This window comes from Dipodomys ordii, unplaced genomic scaffold, assembly GCF_000151885.1.
Source record: "Dipodomys ordii isolate 6190 unplaced genomic scaffold, Dord_2.0 Scaffold1, whole genome shotgun sequence".
Classification (NCBI taxonomy): Eukaryota; Metazoa; Chordata; class Mammalia; order Rodentia; family Heteromyidae; genus Dipodomys; species Dipodomys ordii.
In genome coordinates, this window is record NW_012267217.1 from 23,498,459 (window position 1) to 23,519,190 (window position 20,732).

The 20,732-nt window shown below is 33.3% G+C and overlaps 1 protein-coding gene across 3 annotated transcripts in view; it reads right to left on the minus strand.

Moving 5' to 3' along the window:
- The window catches only part of Tsc22d1 (TSC22 domain family, member 1), an 89,228-nt gene that overhangs the window by 54,449 nt on the left and 14,047 nt on the right, over positions 1 to 20,732 (minus strand). Inside the window, exons 2-3 of one of the 3 annotated variants that reach the window (XR_001174739.1) lie at positions 7,242 to 7,411; positions 4,792 to 6,408 (exon numbers count right to left, since the gene is read on the minus strand). The exons of 1 other annotated variant lie outside the window; for it this stretch is intronic. Coding sequence is in view for 1 of the 2 variants with exons in the window: in XM_013009236.1 (XP_012864690.1) it covers positions 7,324 to 7,411 (88 nt within the window). In the remaining variant the exon portion in view is untranslated. Of the gene's footprint in view, positions 1 to 4,791; positions 7,412 to 20,732 lie in introns of those variants that run through there. One more of the 3 variants, XM_013009236.1, reaches the window with a different exon arrangement.

The following is a 20,732-nucleotide window of genomic DNA, read 5'->3' on the forward strand; positions in this document are numbered from 1 at the left end:
TTAGACAGAACTGCTTTCAAATATTATCTTCATTCCCTGGCTCACTGCTCTTAATCAGGATGTTACCCCTGAACTTCAGTATCTTTATGTCTAAAGGAAAAAAGTACTGCCATTCTCATGTTAAGTGAATTTAGGAAAGTAAATGTGAAGCGCATCTAGTAGGCTTGTTTTCACGTCTGCTTCCCTTAAACTCTAAATCAGACAAAATAGCCCTCCATTATCCATGTGTTCCTCATCTATGGATTCAACCCCGATATTTTCAACTTATGGACTGAAAATATTAGGGAGGGAGGTTCCTATACAACACATGCAGATTTCTCTGTCCTAATTCTTTTCAGTACTTCTTACACAGTATATTGAATTGTAAGTAATCTAGAGGTAATCTGAGCTGTAGGTTATGTGGGTACTTTTATGCAGATGCTGTCATTTTATAAACATGATGAGCATCTTTGGATTTGGGAACCATAGGGGAGCTTGAAATCAGTCTCCTAAGGAACTAAGTGGCAACTGTTATATCCTACTTGTGTTTTTCAATCAGGGGCACTAGTACCTTTAGATGTATATTTAACCATTTTAATAAACATCTTGTTTTCCTTGAAGTTGTTCTAATATTTGGGGGAAAAGATAATATTAGAACTTGTAACTACTAGTTATGCCCCCAACAAGGTTGCTATGGTAAACTATATACACTAAACTTTAAGGTGCAACACAAGACCAAGCTCACATTAGACTCAGACTTCAGTGCTATATATACATACATAGATATATAGATAGATGAATAGGTATGTCAGGGGAGGGGATGTCACTACACAATTTCTCTGCTGAAGAGAATCTCAAAAAGCAAAAATCTAAGTGCCTTACTGGATAAACAAGTGAGAACAAATTGGTATGAGGATTCTATAGACAAACTTAATTTCATGTGTTTTAATAGACCAGGAAGAGTACATCTGGCTGGATCAGTGTCACAAACTAAGAACTAGGTTAATGTTCACAGATGTTCATAAGACCTTTAAGGATCACAAAAACGTGTTGCGAATAAAAACGTGAATCTTTGATTTGTAGAAAAGCTAGAGTTTAGAATTGAGAGTTAATAGCTGGTCTTCAAAACTGTCATAAATGAAAGGAATCATACTCGCTCTCTTGTCCAAAACAAAGATAAAAAACTAGAGGTAACAAGGTACCTGTCTCTGAGCTGGTTGTAAGGAGGTGAGTCCAGGATTAATTATTCATCAGTAGTATCATATTAAAAATGAGGTGTTTCTGGATAAGTTATCTTGTATGTAAAGTGAGGGTAATGAATCTAAGGTAATTTTCAAATTAAAAAGGGTACAGGAGCAAATTCTGGATCAATACTTAACATAAGACTTTTCTGAACATGCAAACAACTACCTCATGAAAGTGACTAATTTACAGTAATTTTTGTTTTATAAAGAATAAAATGGAATAAACAGCAAATTCTGTTAAGACTAAGTGTCTACAAACTGGAGTTCTTATAAAAAGAACTTAAACATGATGTAAGATTATTGTGTTTTTTATGGTACTAATGATTAATATGTATTATACAATTAACTCGAGGAAAAAATTTTCATTGATTATTCTCATTCAATACTGTTGTTTTAGATATTATATTAACATTCAATTCCTTGAACCTACTTAATATTCCTCAAGTAATAATGGTATTACTTTCTCCTCCCAGTGATTTTTTTTCTCCTATATACAAGGCAATGGTATTAATTTTTATTATGCTACTATGGGCGACTCAGAGCCTCTCCCTTCACTTTTTCACTCAGAGCTGGTGGTCTACCACCTGAGCCACATTTCCATTTCTGGCTTTTTGACTATTATTGGAGATAAGAGTCTTCAAGATTTGACTGCCACACTGGCTTTTTCATCTTTGGCTCCTCAGTAGCTAGGATTATACGTAAAAGCCGCCAACACCATGCACAATATTTCTAAAATTTGGGAATAAAGGATTCACAAATTACTCTAAGTAAATATTTTATATATTTTATAAAACGTCTTAAGTTTTTGGGTTTTTTTTGTCGGTCATGGGGCCTGAACTCTGGGCCTGGGCGCTGTCCCTCAGCTTTTCAGCTCAAGGCTAGTGCTCTACCCCTTGAGCCACAGCATCACTTCCAACTTTTTCTGTTTATGTGGTGCTGAGGAATTGAACCCAGGACCTCTAGCATGCGAGGCAATCACTCTATCATTGAGCCACCTTCCCAGCCCTATCTTAGTTTTTCTTATACCAAAATATTGTTTTCTAAGATCAAGGTGTCATTTGATAAAAACAAGGCAGAAAAAGCCAAAAAAAATCCACAAGTATTCAACTTTCCATGCAAAGGATAGTATTTTTATAAAGCTCAGAAATCCAGAAATACTTGAGGCCAAGTGTAATAATGCACACCTGTAATTCCAGGTACTAGGGAGGTTGACACAAGAGGATCACAAGTTTGAGACCAGCATGGGCAACTTAGGGGAATCCCTGTTTCAAAAGACAAAACAAAAACCCACTAAATTAAATATGGGTCATAAACAGAGGAGTAAAGGCATAGATGCCTGGTAATATCAAAGGTTTCATATACAGAGTACAATGTGCATGGACATGTTTCTAAACCCACTTCAAATTCCTATAAATTTGCTGTTTATCCATTTCTGTTTAAACTTTTCTTTTTAAACTCAAAAAGTTTCATCTCTTCAACATCTTTCCAAAAACATAAGGATTTGTTGTAGTTTACTTTGTCATAAGATAATACAGGGAACATTATTTTGAACATTTTCCTACCTATTTCATACCTTACCTCTTGAGCAGAGATCCCTTTGATCATAATTCCTGTAAATTCCGCTGCAAACTTCAAAGTTCCCTAACATTTTTACTGGAGTAACCTAATTACCTTACATGAACATATATAGCAGGGAGAAAATTTTCCAGAATTCTCATGTGTTCTTTTTGAAACACCCATTGTTCATATTTTAGGACTAAATGAATAACTTGGTTAAGGACAGCTAAGCACTGACATGCTGTCCAATTGTTTCTATATAGCAAAGGAAAATAAGAACTGTACAGCCAGGCAATGGTGGCTCACACCTATAATCCTAGCTACTCAAAAGGCTGAGATCCGAGGATCACAGTTCAAAGTCAGCCAGGCAGGAAAGTCCATGAGATTCGTTATCTTCAATTAACCACCAGAAAAACTAGAAATAGAGCTATGGCTCAAAGTGGTAGAGCACTAACCTTGAGTGTGAAAACTCAAGCACTGAGTTGAAGCCTCAAAACAATCCAAAACTAAAGCTAAAAATAAAATTGTGCAGTCATCCTGCTGTGGCTGTTTCTAAACAGAAGCTACCAAAGGAGGGGAAAAAAAACCCACAACTCCTCCCACCAAAAAATTAAGTCAACCTTTGTATACTCATTAAAGATTAATCAGAAATCAGATTTTTATATTATAGTTTATCTAATTAATGCTGGTGAAGCCATAAGCTTATTGTTTTTATAACCTTGAATATACAATGGTAAGCCAAACCAACATTCTGTAATATTTTATTTTGAAGGCTATTGAAAGTGTAGAGAAAAGTCTATGACAGAAAAATTATTTATTTAAAACTTTCATTTCACCATTATCTTTGTAATATTTCTGGTAAATTTCAGTGATACAGGATACTTTTTGTCCCCCATTCCCTTTTCCTGTTGTTCTATACACATATAGGAAACGTTTATATCTGTGTATGTGTATGTGTATGTATCTAGATATATCCATATATATATCTAGATATATTTAAATATATCCATATCTATATATGTATCTATATAGCTAGATACACACACATAAACACATTACATATATAGTACTCACATAAACTATGGCCTTACTCTGAAATATATTATGTAAACTTTTTAATGACTATGATTCTAAAAATAAAAGACTTTGTCTCCAGAATCTTTTAACTCATATTTTCCAAACTTACCAGATTAACAAAGCCAAGAATTTTGGCTTCCTTTCCTTTGCCCCAAATGGTAACAATTCCAAATTATAATTTTCTTTGGTAATTCTCATTTGTTTCAAAGTGTAATTCCTTAGGGGAGCCAAATTATGTCACTGTAGTCCAGGTTATAGATTACTAATTCAATTTTTTATCTCTTGTTTAGGACCCCATCTTAATGTTTATATTAATGTTTTAGAGTCCATTTCTTATATAACTCTTCTTCAAATCCAATAGAAAATCCACTTGTAGATCCTGCATAAAGGGTAAACTGTTTTAGTGGCTTCCAGAAAGTTTACATGGCTGTAAAAGACAAGAATCTCTAAAACAAAAGCGACTTCCATGTTGTCTTCATTAGGTTAAAAGCAAGAGACTGAAGTCATGATTTCTCCTTCTGTAGTTCTGATGTTCAAGAAAAACTAAAATACAAAATGTGTCTCTTCTGTTGCTGACAACTCTCATGTACTGTGTACTTTTTCAATCAGCCATTATTTGTTTTTTCTTTCTTTTTTCAGTAGAAAAAATATCTATGTATTATTATGCAAGGAGATAAATTTTGGTCATCCTAGCCTTAAACTTTTTGACCAAATTTTACTCCTGGTATTTACAATATTGACTCTGGAGTTTAATGATTTAAACTTTTTTTTCCTCAAAAAAGTATACTATCAGAAGAGATTATATATTCAGAAAGAGAACGACACATAATAATAAAATACACTAAAAAGTACTATTGCAGTTTTCACTTTCTAGTCCTGAAACAGAAATAAGTCATTTATCAGTAAGTGTATTTTTTTCATGGAGAAAATATTTATTAGTTTTCAAATGATCACATAATACAAATATTATACAATTATCATTCTAGAAAAATAGCTTATATTAATATTCATAAACACTGAAAAATATAGGACTGTGTATTGTGACACGAAATTATTTTTTAAAAATCTGAAAGGAAAATGCAGCAAAATAAAAATTCAAACAAATCAATTCACATCAATATACAAAAAGGCTCACTTTTAAATATCTTGCAGTAGTGGTATGAGGTAAATAGAAATGCACTTACATTTCTTTGCACACTTTAAGGAACAGAGCTAAGGTTTAATTAAAGCACGAGATTAAGAGATTAAATCATTTATCTTCAAAGCTAAATAAAAAAATTAATAATCTCACAGGCCATAAAATAGTTTATATTGTGGTTCAAAGGATTCAACTATTTTCTAAGCAAATCACTTTCAGTTTCCTGAATTCTTTTTAAAGTGTTAGTTTTTCCAATTTATGTGTTTATAAACTGTCTTATTAACACTTAGCAAAAAACAGTCAGAAATAAAACTGTAATCATTTGTGGGAACTCAGAGCTCTCTGGGGAAAATTTTAGTTGAAATTGATTTTTTTAAAGCTTACTTTTAGTACTATATTATGAAAATGTATTTATAATTAATGAGGAAAAAAAACAGTTCTTACAGCCAAGAAAGACTAAAGGTCAGGTTATATTTTAGTAAATGTGGCTTCTAAAACCTTTTCTACAGTATTTAAGTTGCTTCCATTATTACCAAAAGAATACAAAATTGGCAACATCAAGTGATTTTCAAATTTTTCTTTAATAGTTTTTGACTGACCAGTTACTAGAAACCAAAGAAAGAAATTAACATTCTGATAACTAGTTCTATTGAAAAACTGATAGTTTGCCTATTTTCCAACATTTATACCTATAGGTTTATTCTAATACTATAAACTTGGCTTAGCTCTGTAAACTACTGTGCTGTGATAGTATTTAAGTATGCCTTCAATACAAAAATAATACCTCCATGTTTAAAAGGTATTTCTTTTAGAGGATAAAGCTTTTGATCTCAAAATGTAATATTAAGGCTCAAGACCAGCAAAAGATGAACTAAAGACTATGTTGCAGTAACTATGGAGTAACTAAGAAGTTCACCCTTTACTAGTACCCTGAAGCCATCAGGTAACAAAAAAGTTTCATGAAGTTTTTTGGATTTTCTACACTTTAAAAAAAATAAGTTTGCCTACTTCAGTAAGAATAATTTTCAGTCCCAACCAATCTTTTTTGTTAAACAGATATAGAGAACTGCTTTAAAAGAAAGAAGTTTCTCAAGCTTCCTCTATTTTAGTCTTCTGAATAGAAAGGAATATTTTCATGGCCATATAATACTCCAATCTGAAAAAATTATTTCATTATCTGAGCCTTTCCATTTTCAGACCAAGAGTAAACCAAAGTAAATCTTAAAAGTTTATAAATAACAAGATCAGGTGGCTCGCTCATCCTTGTGTCTTCTAGACATATTGCATGGATCCATTCACCACTGCCTTCCAAACTGCAGATGCTGGCATGTGTGACAGATATCATCCATGAAGGCTCTGCTAGAAGAATTCCTTTTGCTGAAGAAGTATGATGTTTTACCAGTTGAAAGAAATCTGGGCAATTAGAGAACAAATAAACCGGTCTCCCATTATCAAGATACCTGGAGTCACAGAAGGAATCCACCAAGGAAAAATGAAAACTTGCCAAAGGCACCAAGTTCACATTCTACCCTACCCATTGTAGAAGATAAGAACTTCCTGGAATCAAATCCTACCCTTGGCATCAATGAAACTAAGAGAAAGCCATCTTAATGCCATTGGAAAACTCTCACAAATAGGGATTAGAAAACCACTTTTGAGTATATACAGCTTTCAGGAATATTACATCCTGAAACTTACACTCATTCATATTTATTTTAATAAAGAATGAAGCCTAGATTTGACAGTAAAACCACAACAGATCTAATATGAAGGCCTAACATTTAAGGTAGGAAAAAGACCAAAAAGTTCTCACTAGCAGGGTAGGATAATATATGGACATCTGAACTGTATCAATTAATAGATTTCAGATATCCAGCTTGCCCAAAGATGAAATATAGAAACTTTTAAATTACTGGAATATAAAAGGGCACTTTGAAGTCCACTATTACCATAAAGGCCAAAATGGGTAAACATTCCCTTTTGTAAACTGATGTAGACTAGCTAGGCATTCAACAAATCATGTGCCCCAAATCTTCCACTGCTTTTATTATCTGGAGAGAAAATTAAATAAATTTTACGTTTCTTTTTTTGAATGGGCACTAGTTGGCACTCTCAGAAAAACGAACAGATTTTAGTCCCACCTGGTTCATATAAGAACCCAAGGAGTTTACCAATAGGATAAAATGGGCAATGCAAGGACACTCCAATCTAGAAATAAACCCAAGTAAATAATGGAAAGCACCCACTTGTTTATTATCCTTTCCCACTCTCTCCAGAAGCTGGATATTCTGTCTCCAAGGGTTCAGTGGAGAAAGTGGACCCCTGACGTCAAAAGCTCTCCGTAGTCTTGGCTGTATCTGTGGTTCTAGGATCACTCCTTGCACCTCTGGTAGGAGAGAAGCACTGAAATAGAGAGCTGAATATAGATTTAAAAAAAATTCTTATTAAGAAATCACATTCTCTGGTCATTTGAGTTTGTAATGACTTATCCTTAGGACAAAAAGGAACTATCTTTGGGCATACTTCCTTAAGTGCCTTCTTAATTTGAATTTTAGAAGTCTGTTACCACAAATGATTAATTCCTCAGGAGCTATTAAGAAGGGACCTGCATTGGTCTAAGCCATAACACACTGTGTGACAAACCACTCAACTACAAATAGAAGATAGAAACAAAAACTAAATTATGACTGGAAATAAGATCATAATTATCTTAAAGGGACAGGGGGAGTCCCTGTTCATTCTTCTGTCAAAGAGAAGAAGATGGATTGAAAAGCAGAAACAGAATAATCAAACATATTTACAGGAATGCTACTAAACCTTGGCAATGTCTAAGAAGCTAAATTTTCAAGTCTTCAACAATTTAAAGAATTAACCTCTCTAAAGGCCAATATTACAGTAATACAAAGCTAAACTTGCTTTTTGTCAATGCTGTAACTACTGTCAACTGAAAAATGCTTATTCTTCAAGCATCCATCTTTGCAACTGAAGGGCAGAATAATGGGCACAGGTACTTTAGATTCAGTATCTTTTTTTAAATGCATGATCATTTTGTTTTCAGTCAAGATCGACCAGGAATAATCATTAATGGCTACAACGTAGAAATTAAAGCAGTAAGATATACAAAACTATAGATGATGGTAAAGATACTGGAAAATAGCTTTATTATAGGAATAGGTAAATAGAGAGAAGAAGTTCAAAGCACATAGCATCTGATCAAGGAAAAGTTGAAAGGAGAATAAAAGAGGCAGATATATATATATATATAATATATATACATATATATGTATATATATAAAGTTACTGGGAATGCAGGATATATTTTTAAGTGTTGCCTCAGGAAAATAGATGAATTCTACTTTGTGGCACAGAGTGATATGTCCCTAGTAAATTTCATATCTTATTCTAAATTTACAGGTGCTGAGTGTCCTTGCTATGTTACAGTGTCCTATTTTCCTGGGGCACTGCTGTATTTTGGGATAAATTATGAAAAATGCTACCAAGCAATCTCCCTTTCACACCAACTAGTTATCACAATGTTTCCTTACCTGTTAGTGGAACGAGGATTGTGCTCTCTTGTTCTCTAAGAAAGTAGCAACCCATCAAAGTTAGTGCTTTGGTACTGACTCTGGCAGCCAGTTTATTTTTTTTGTTTTACCCAAAGCTGAAAAGGAATAGTTATTCCATTACCTAACAATATTTAGACTCATCTTTCAAAAGATGAAGGTTAACTAATCTTTTGGCTAAGAACATATCCAACTCTGTACAAATGAAAACAGTTTGGCCTAAGAAAAGATAACCTGTGAATTTAACCATCCAATGTGTAGTGCCAAAAATAAAGAAAATGAAAAAGATTATCTGAAGTCAAGAAGGTGAAACTGCTGTCTAAGAAGGAGATATCATATAAATAACTAAAGAAGCATTTCATGAGCCAAAGCAGCAGCTATTTTTTCCACTTAAAAATTTTAAATTTTAAGTTCTAAAGTATTTTGAGTTTTGAAAAATATGCCTTTATATCCATGATTTTAAAGTAAGTACTGTACAATATTACTGCTGTGAAGAGGTAGATGAGGAACAAAAAGAAAGAATAAATTAGAAAAAAGATTTGAATATTGAGTATCTCAGGAAATGTAATTTCAAAAATTTCAAAAATCCCTCAGATTAGCAAAGTATTCTAAGGCAAATTCTTATGGGGTAACTCTTTTCCGCAAATGAAAAGGAATAAAAATTTGTACAACAGAGCTCTCATACACATTTTTTATTAAACCTATATGAGGTTAATAGGCACTATAAAATGCGATACAAATTATTAAGCAAATTCTCTAGTCTTTTCTAACCAATTTTCCTGGCAAACCATAGTAATGCTTAAACATAAACCACAGGAATTACTTCAGAATTTTAAATTCACTAAATCTAAGGAAAATCTAGTTATAGTGTTCTAGACAGAAAAAAAAATCTACTTAGAAATTAACAAGATTTCAAGTTTTTCTTTCATTGTCAAATATTAATCAATGATAAATAGTGGCAAAAATGTTTTTTGAAATAGAAAAATACATAGTATCTTTTTAAGCTTGAAAATGAAAAGTTCCAAGAAATCATCTTGCTCAGATTATTAAAATTTAATATTCCCTAACCTTTATCACATCCCACAAAATGCCATAATAAAAATATAGCCACCTTATATTTAAATAAATCTGACCTGTCTTTAAGTTACAGGGCCAGTAAAATAAAAGTGTTAAGAGAAACAGACCCACTGATAAACTCTTAAGCCAAATCACTTTCAAAATGTAACCTGTTTATTATTCTGCCCAAAGTATCAAAACTGCTACATACTTGTATAGCCAGGAATGATAAACACAGATTCTGCTAAATAAAAATTATTTTGAAATCTCCCAAAAGAGCTGGTTTTCCTTTGCTACAAGTTATTAATTTGGGAAGACTCTGGATTTGATTACATACCACTTATATAGAAACATTTACAGTACTTTCAAAATAAGGTCATATTCAAAGAAAGAGCAATCTTTGTGAGAATATCATTGATAGAGACTAATAAAAATGATACAGTAGGACTTTGCCTAATTCTGTTTTAATAAACAGCACTCCTCTATGTAATATTTAAGAGTTTAAGTATTCCACTGAAGGACTAACATTTTAACCAGTCAAAAACAAATTTCAAACCAAAGCTAACAAAGTATTACCAATTCCACAATACAACCTCAATCAAGCGAGTGTTACAGATCTACTAATCAGTACACTGAAAATAAAAACCACTTTACTATATAATTTCATTGTTTTGTTTTTTTATGGTTGGTTGTGGGGCTTGAACTCGGCCTGGCTGCTGTCCCTGAGCTCTTTAGCTCAAGGCAAGTGCTCTACCACTTGAGCTCTTTAGCTCAAGGCAAGTGCTCTACCACTTGAGCCAGAGAGCCATGTCTGGTTTTCTGGTGGTTAATTGGAGATAAGAGTCTCACAGACTTTCTTGCCTGGGCTGGCTTTGCACCATGATCCTCAGATCTGGCCTCCTGAGTAGCTAGGATTACCAGCATGAGCCACTGGCACCTGGTCTATTTACACAATTTTTTAATGACTGAAGATCATTATATTCAAATCAGAAGTAATAACACAATATATATAAAATATATATACAACATAACTTGTATTATATTATATATTCTACTGAGTAACTCTGTTATCACTCATTCTTATTGGCTCAAAGGCATTTCTATAGATGAAAAGGAATTTCTCACAGATTTCTCAGTGTCCAACAGTCTAAGTTGGCCATAAGATGAAAATAACATTTTTAATAAAAGCAGAGCCTTTGTATCACCAGCCCCAAGAATTGTGGTTAGCATATGAAGTTTAATGAAGAAATATGAGTAAACTAGAAATTTGTCAAGTTGTGAGGATCAAAGTAGATGCTAGAAGGTTCAACTTCCTAAAGCTACAAAAACTTTTATCAAAAGTATTACTTTCATGGATCTATCTCCTTTGAAGGGTATCACTTCTAGAATTAACTTTTGAGTTGGTCAGAAGAAAATTCAAAAGTTTCAAAAACTTTTAGCCAAATCATAAAGCCTACTATATATGTTCTAATGCTCTATTTCAGAATTTTAATAGTGCAAGAAATGAGAGCATTTCCAGAAGACTCAGTTTCAAAGTTTTCACCTTCAGAAAGTGAGCAATTATATCCCCTCCCCCAAACAAAACACACAGTTTTTTTTTTTTTTAGAATTACTTAGCCAAGATACAACATTGACTCTGGAGAAGGAAATAAAAAATTAAACCAGAAATCTAAGGTCAAATGAGATAGACCTTAGGAAAAACAGTAAAAGCTTACTTAAGAGACACAGTATCATGAGGATATACACATAATCTTGAAAAAATAAGTTTCAAAAAAAAGGAGTTATAATGGAATTGAAAAAGCCCAAAATGAAGAATGTCCCAAGAGTTCACTATTATATTTTCTAATCCTTTAGGAAACAGTAATATTCAAAAATGTAATTAGGATTTAAATATCAAATTGTTTAAAAAGAGAAGCAAAAGGTATCTAACCCAAATCTGTTTTCATGTTCTAGAGAATAAGGTATAAAGTAGACAAAAAAAAAATCCAGAATGTAATGTATAATCCACTAAACTATGGAAGAAAAAGATAACTCACAATCATAAAAATGTATCTTCACAAATTATAGGGACATAAAAAATAGCATAAAGGCAACTTGAGTCAAGATAATAAGCACAAAAATGCTTAAATTTACTTGACTCAATGAAAAGATTTATGCATTTAACAAAAAACAATTAGTGAAAATTAAGAAAAATTTTAAATTACTTTAACAAATACAAATACTTTTTTTCATAATTCACCTATATGCAACCTTTTGCTTCTCTAAAATCTTTTGTCTATTTATTTTTCCAGTAAAAAATATTTAACTTTGAGCAGGCACTGGTGGTTCATACCTGTACTCCTAGTTGTTCAGGAGGCTGATCTAAGGATTGAAGTTTGAAGCCAGACTGGATAGGAAAGTCTGTGAGAGTCAACTTCCAATTAATAAGCAAAAGCCAGAAGTGGAGTTGTGGCTCAAGTGGTGAGCATAAAAGCTCTGGGATAGTGTTCAGGCCCTGAGCTCAATCCCTAGGGCCAGCATCAAGAAAATAATAATAATAATAAACCTTTGTTCAAAGATGGTCAGCATAGTTTGAAGTACATTTAAGTTATTTTAAGAGAAAGGATTGTGTGTACATGTGTGCATACACACACTTACTTTGGCAGCCTGAAAACTGAACTTAGGGACAGAGTGAGAATTCTACCACATGAGCCATGCTCCCAGCTCTACATAGATGTTTTAACTTTAGGATCTTGAGTTGTCTATATTCATGAGTGTGGTGGAGCATACCTGCCGTCCCGGCTACACAAAAAGTATATGCAGGAAGATTGAGGCACAAACTAGCCCCAGGATAAATATTATTTGAAATTTAACTACAAAGGAGTGTAGCTCAAGTGGTAGAAACCAAGTGCAAGGCCCAGAGTTTAAACATCAGTATTACCAAAAAAAAAAAAAAAAAACTCTAAGATACAGCACATCAACCTAAAATAAATCCTTTAATCTACATCACTGTCAATTGTGTAGTATGTGAGCCTGAGATGACAAAACAAAACACTATGACAGTAGCACCCACTAGGCTCAACAATAGGCATCCCAAACTTTAGGGCCCACATCATCAATCTAACAGAAATTAAGAAAGCCTAGGCTGTCATTTATTCATCAACTAGTTACTTCTAAATGATAAGTTTACAAACCCAAAAGACTTAAAATGTCCAACATAGTATTCTGAATTTAAATCCTGAACATTTTAATCCTGGTAACTATTCAAATGTTCCTAGCTGTTTCTACTTTTAAACATTTTGAGAATAAAATTTTGATTGTCATAACCCATTTCTGGAGAGGAAAATGATGCCAAGAAGAAAATGTTTTTTTAAAAAAACCTGCAAAAGGAAAAAACTGAGTACTATCAAACTATTTATGAAATACGCTTTGACATAACTGATGTCAAAACTGGAGTTTAATTCACATTGTACTGGGTATCAGTAAAAATGTTAACAGATCTCAATTTACTGAAGTCTCTAAAAGTGTCAACTCACATTCTTTGCTTAGTAAGTCAAATATTTTCTTCACATATAGGTAAACTTCAAGAAGACCTGACAAAATGTATCTTAGTGAGCAGTCTGCCACTTGATCAAGAGAAAGAGGGAGAGAGAGGGGTTGGGACAATTTCCACAAAATTCCTCAGTTCTAGAACTTGCATTTCCCCCCCCCCATTTCAAGAACTAGTTAACACAAAACCATGAGTTTTGAAATTTTATACACAATTTAAAAATCCAGTTCAATGAATCTTCACAACTTAAAAAAGATACTGACTCATTATCTTAACTGATTAGGAGATAGTTTTCAATCCCATATGGGATTGAGAATGGAACAGATGGTCTTCAAGAACTATGCCCATCTAAAACAATCTTTAGGATTAAAAAAGAGTTTATAAATCACTTGATTTGGGTAATGATTCTATTTTTGAATATTAACAAACTGCTACATGACAATGTATTTCTTTTAAGTACTCTTCACCTCTATTAAGAAAAAAGGGCAGAGCTGGGCACAGTGGCTAGAGCTTTTAATCCAAGCTACTTGGAAGACAGATTTGAAATCACAGCTCTAGGGCAGCCCAGGCATAAAAGTTAACAGACTCCATCTCAACCAATGGCTGAGCCACACTGGTATACACTGTTATTCCATTACAGTGGAAGCACAGTGGCTTGGGGGAGCAGTTCATGCCTGTCTTCTCCAGAGAGATGAGGAAGCACAAGTAGGAGGTAGCAGCCCAGGCTAGCCTGGGCGTAAAGCCAGACAGTACCTCAAAAATAACCAAGGCAAAAAAGGGTTCAAGGAGTGCCTACACTAGTAGTGCACCTGCCTTCCAAACTCAAGGTCCCCAAGTTGAATCACAAAAACAAAAAACAAAACAAAAAAAACAGAGCCTTTTATTATGAATTTAACAATTTCAAGCACTTCTCGGTCCAATATAATAAAATCCTAGCAGAATATGGAAGTCAGCAAAAGAATTCTTTATGTCTCCTTTTGTATGTAGTGAGTTCTCTTTTAACAATAGTACTCGATATTTACTATTCTTATGAGAACTGAAAAAACTAGCAACTCTTTTTCTATAATGATTAGCTCTTTTTAGGAAAGAAGCTACTTCTTATTTGGCACAGTAGTTAAGAGCTGCCATAAAAAATTACCAAGAACTCAGCTAGTACATTACATACCTTGGTGCCTTTAATAATCCCAAATAGTACAAAAGTAGTTACTGCCCCATGTAACATAATAATATATAATAATTGTGCTTAGAAAGTTTAAAAAGCTCATAAAATGAAGACGTAGAAGAAAAGTTAGGTATCAGGTCTGATGCCAAGGCTAATGTTCATTAAACTTGATTGTATTAAATTCTATGCTCGTTAATTGTTTTAACCAAATAACTCGAATTTAAAAGCTTGTCTATAACCATATACATAATAACAATGTAATTTAATTTGGAAGACACATCAACATCTTATGATTGTTCTTTCAGAATACTAGTTTCAGCTTGTAGGCCTAAATAGTATCTTTTTTTCTTTTCCCTTAGTAAATAACTCTAGTAAGTACTAAGTAAATAAAAAGGACTCGGTAAATATTTCTGAAATAAATACATCAATACAGTATCAAGAAAAAATAAACACATCAATACAGTATAAAGGAAAAAACAGAAGAGTGTAAAAAACCTTCTACACTAATCAACAATTTCTTGTACTACCACAGGTCATTATCTAGAATTTATAGATGCAGGCAAGGAGGCATAGTGCCCCCTGATGGTAGACTATATCAACTGTTAAACAATTACCAATCATCTATCACCAAATCTGTTCTTTCTCTTCTACCCTCTTTTAAGGGTCTTCTTCTCCCTTTGTATTTCTTATTGTTTGTGCCTCTATCTCAGACCTCTCTGGTACTAATGATATTTAGGTCCCATATTTATAAGCTCAAATATAGCATAACTTGGTTTTGTTAAGCCAAAGTGTTTACTTATTAACAACTTTTGTTTTTACATATGGGGTCAATTCTAACAAGCTCCTTTAGATTTCAATCAGCTAAGAAATAGTACAACCAGAAAAACAATATACTTAAAGAAAACAACCAAAATGAGTCTTAATCTGTTTGAACTCGGCTGAAACAGTCACTCTTCTCTTAACTGTATTGGGAGAATTAACAAGTTTAACCTGTCAAAAACGTATCAAGTACAATACCTAGAAATGCAATCTATACAAGAGGTAAAACCACTGGTTTTTAGATTTTGTTTTATATTAGTGAAAAGTGAAAACATGAAAACAAAACATAATGCATTACTATTCAGTCATAAATCAAGTTACTGTATATCAACTACAACAAATTAAAAATCCCAATTGCTTCTTTCAGTAGTTATATTTACAAATGAGTTGGAATTAATGATAATAAAAGCAACTCTACTGTAAAAACTTCTAGGAAAGGGAATACTTAATGCAACTATCTTTAAAGCCAAGTATGATGATGTAGCCCTTTAATACCTGCACCCAGAAAACAGGACTATGAGTTTAGGACCATCCCGGGCTACACAAAACCCTGTCCAAAACAGACCAAAAAAAAAAAAAAGAAAACAACTAATTTTACTTTCCATGATAATGTTAAGAAAAAAGATAATTCCTATTTTTCAGCCAAATATTAAAACGTCTATGTAAATTGGAAAAATTTTGTTCCAATGTGAATATAAGCTATAACAACTCAAAATTAAATACCTGAAATATTAAAAATGTCAATTAGGTTCAATTAATTAAAATGAAGTTCTATAAGTATTTTCATGTAATCTGACTCTATTAAGCTTAATGAAAGTATGGAAATCATATGGTTAAAACCTCACCAAGACCAACTGAAGGCTACTAATCTCTTTAAAATGTTCATACCATAAAACTGTCTCTACAGTTACTTATTTTTCTCAAACTGGATTCTTTTTTTTTTTTTGTCAGTCAAGGGACTTGAACTCTTGGCCTGGGTGCTGTCCCTCAGCTCTTCAGCTCAAGGGAAGTGCTCTACCACTTAAGCCACCGTACCACTTCCTCAAACTGGATTCTATTTAAGCAACTTTTCCGAGTTTATTAAACTTTAGTCCTTAGCAATAAATCTGAAAGTTTTAACTATTTGGATTAGTAAATGTGACCAAGTTACTTCACAGTATTTTACCTAATTTTGTGTGTGAGCCCTGAGGCTTGGAACTCAGAACTTGGGCTCTGTCCCTGAGTTTCTTTTGCTAAAGGCTAGCACTCTACCACTTGAGCCACTGCTCCACTTCCAGCTTTTTATTGTAGTTTATTGGAGATAAAAGTCTCACAGACTTTCCTGCCTGGGCTGGCTTTGAACCACATACTTCAGCTCTGAGCCTCCTGAATAGCTAGGATAATATGTAGAACCACATTAGCCTCTTATAAAATCCTCAAATATTCTGTGAACTTGATTAGTAAGTTAATATTTACAAGAAAGAAAAGGCACTACGCTGGTTACCAATTTAAATATTATATACCTTCAATCAGTATTAAAAGAAGTAGAATGTGGTACCACATCCTAACTTGTTATTACAGAACTCAGGAAAGGAGACAGAAATCTAGAAAGGTATCAAATTTTGAAATCTTATTTGCATCTACTCATTCTGGCTCTACCTTTCCTGCCTAGACCCTCAAAACTGGTTTAAAAATTCCTAATAAAGTATGATCAATTCTATAAATGAAGTGACGACTATCACTTCAAAGACAATCTGATGAATGGTTTATAGAGAAGAAAACAAATAACAAAGACAATAAACAACTTAGGAAATCAGTCAAATTTACCAATCTCAGAATCTACAGTAAATTACATCATCAGCTTGACTCAGAAGAAATGTAGGTAATTATAACAGAAAAAGTCTTTTTAAAAAAGCAAAGTAAAATGGAGACAGTTGCTGATCCATTTACCATGATCATCACTATAAGCAAAGCCAAGGATTTTATTAACTATATTATCTCAGTGCCTGCATTCAAAGGAAAACACATGGGAGAGAAAAAAAAAACCAGGCAAAAAGTTTACTTAGAAGGTAGTGGATTTCAAAAAATATATTTACCCATTAAGTTTCACAGAATAGCATCTTTATGAAGTATTTTTAAACATAAATATTTCTCCAAAACACAATGTGTATTACTGTCATAAATACAACAAATTTTATAAGATACAACCAATAAGATAAAATTAATAACTATCCAGTTCATTTCTCTAAAGAGAATTGAAAACATGAGAGGAATCAGTTTCCTCTGCAAAAACATTTGAAACAATTTATGTCACCTTTCTCAGAGTAGTAAATTTAAAAAAAAAAAAGCCAGGCACTGGTGGCTGACATCTATAATCTTAGCTATTCAGGAGGCTGAGATCTGAGGACCACTGTTCAAAGCCAGCACAGTCAGGAAAGTCTGTGAGACTTTTATCTCCAATAAATTACTCAGAAAAAGTCTAAAGTGGGACTGTGCTTCAAGTGGTAGAGCACTAGCCTTCAGTACAAAGAGGCTCAGGGATAGCACTTAAACCATGAGTTTAGGCCTCAGGACTGGCCAAAAACAAAAAACAAAAACAGCAACAACAACAAAACCAACTGAGGGGACTATCAACAGTGACATCTATCTACAAAAACCTTGTGTAGAGTGGGTACCTGATATGTAATTTATTATCAGTAACTAATTCTTGATTTCATGATCAAGAATTTTATATCTAGCCCTAGATGCAATACTACATGCTGCTCAGAAGGCCAAAGCAAGAGCATTATGAATTCAAGCATACCCTGGTCTAAATAGAGAGCTCCTTATCTCCATTAAATACTTATAATCGTAGCATCTATCAGAGACTTCTAATCTTACTACTTACTATAACTAAAAATATTCTTTGCAACTTTCACATATAGCAGAGTATAGCTTTTTTAATAACATTTATTACAGCTATCTTACAAAACAACCTTATAATTCCCTAAGTTTTCCAATATCGAGAATGGGGTAAGGTGAAAAGTAGTAAGAATTCAGTAAAATGATTTAACTATGGATAAGTATCACAGCAGACTAAGTGTTTTTTTAATGCTTGCCCATACCTCATTAACTAACATGACTGGAATTTATTCTTCCCACCCCCCTCTCCCCAAGCTCTCATTCACATTCAGCTTTTCACTCATGACTAGTGCTCTACCTACCACCTAAGCTACACTTTCACTTTGCATTTTTTTGCTAGCTAATTGGAGAAAATAAGTCTCAAAAATTTGTCTGCCCAGCCAGGCTCTGAACTGCAATTCTCAGAGCTCAATTTCCTGAGTAGCTTAGGATTATAGGCCAGTGTGCCAGTGGCACCTGACTAAAATTTATTTACACTTACATTCATACTTCCTTGAAATATACCTATGTCATTTTTTTGAGACAGTCTAGCCTCAGCCTCCAGACTGTTGTATAGGCTTTGTGCTCCAATACATCCACTATCACTTAATTTTCAACCACTGAACATTCAAACCTATCACGGTTCTTCAGTTTCTGTAAAATTTCTAATTCCTACTTTTCTGTTGTCACCTAAAGTGTCTCCAAATTCCACTTCTTTTCCCTCCCTACTTTTATCGGCTCTGTGATTATAAAACTACCAAAAATAAAAGACTTCTTTAAAAAGTCAAAAAAATGCTATGCAAATATAGTGGGAAGAGAAGTTTGCTCCAAATGGCAGCAATTTCAAACAGTTTTTTCTTGCTTTATCTTTATTTACTTGTTTTTGCAGTGCTAGAGCTTGAACCCAGGGCTTTTAGCATACTAGGCAAGCACTCTATACCATACTACGTCCTTAGTCTTGTAAGTAGCTCTTGAGGCCCTTGCAAGTCATGCCAGAGCTGTGTTCCAAAGGACTAGGTTACCAATGTTTGAAACATGAGTAAGTGGAATGTTACTACTGTAACTTGAGTTCTGATTCTTTACCTTTCTTACTGAGAACAAGATCGCTCATTTCTGATTCAAACCATGATCTCAGACTGCACTAAGAAAAAGATGAATATTACTTATTTCACACTGCTTTCACTGTTATTTAGCCTTTATACTGTCATATTATTTTCCCTATGTATGTCTTATACATCCCAGGCATATAATGGAACAGGATGACAAATATTTAGCAATGATTCAATCCCTGTCCTGGATATATTCCTGTCCTTCCTAATATATGTCTGAATTCATCTATCAATCCAACATTTCAAAACTTACTAAAGCCAGACACTAGAAACATAGCAGGAAACTAGACAGATTAAGGCTCTCATGGAGCCTATTTTCGTAAATACAGAACTGAGCAGTATCCCCATTCAAACTCCAAGAGAGCTAAACAAACAAGAATATTTGAAGAATATAATGACCCACCTGACTTATGGAACTGTAACCTCTTTGTAGAACCACATAATAATAACTGTAATAGTAATAATTAAAGAATATAATGACCCTTAAATATCAGCATGTTAAGATCTGAATATGGTTTGTTACCTCTAAACTTACATTGGAATTTGACTGCCATGGTTGTGGTAGTTGGGAAGAAGTGGGTCTTTCAGTAAATAGTGAGAAAAGAATCCCTTTCTCAAGACAGAGCTAGTTCTCTCAGGACTAGTTACCAAGAAAGTGGCTTATTACAAAGTTACAGGGTCTTGCTCACTGCCTGCCTTCCACTTGTAGCTGGCTTGTGCTTCCGCTTTCTGCCATGAGTTGAAGCAGCACTAGGCTCTAACCGGATGAAGCTGCTGCACTTCAATTTCCCAGCCTCCAGAAGCATAAGCTAAAATAAATCTTTCTTTATAAGCTACCAATTCTTCTTTTATAATCCTTTTTACAAATTAAATTTTTATAATTATAATTACAGAAACAGAAAAAAGACTAAGCCACTATAGTTCCCGATGCCTTCCAATGCACTTAAACTGACTTGAGGAAACACAACATCCCAGTTCTGATAATACATTCCAGAGGCAACAGAGCCAAGTCATTATAAGCACAAACTCCAGAATACAACTGCATGGATTTAATCTCATTGCATACTTAATAACCCTGAAAAGATGTTCATTTTACCCTGTTTCCTTACCTGTAAGATGGAGACAAAAATGGCACTTACATTTCATGACGATGTTCTGAGAATTAAGTAAATTGATACATGTATTTATTAGCACAATTTAAGAACTATGATTTCCAAATACTCTACTCCAATATCACTTTCACTACTGTAACTGTTACTTGATTTTTAATTACAGAGTAAGTAAAAAAATCTAGGTGTATTTTTTCTCTGTTAAACTTGAATACAGAAATACTATAAACTATAAACATCAAGATGGCTGGGCATCAAGAGGAAATAATCAATTTTAAAGTACGATGTTAAAAACAATCCTTAAAAAGTGATAAAAATATCCTTATTACTATTAGTATTAAAACCATATCATAACTACAATAGGAAAAATTTAATGCTAAATATTATTTGTATTTATACCTACAGAAACAATCATAACTATTCAAAATATACGTAGACATATACTATAACCAAACAATGTAGTTAACTAAAATGAGCTGACACAAAACTGAAGAGTTTTATAAAACCATAATCTATAATTCACTGCTAAAA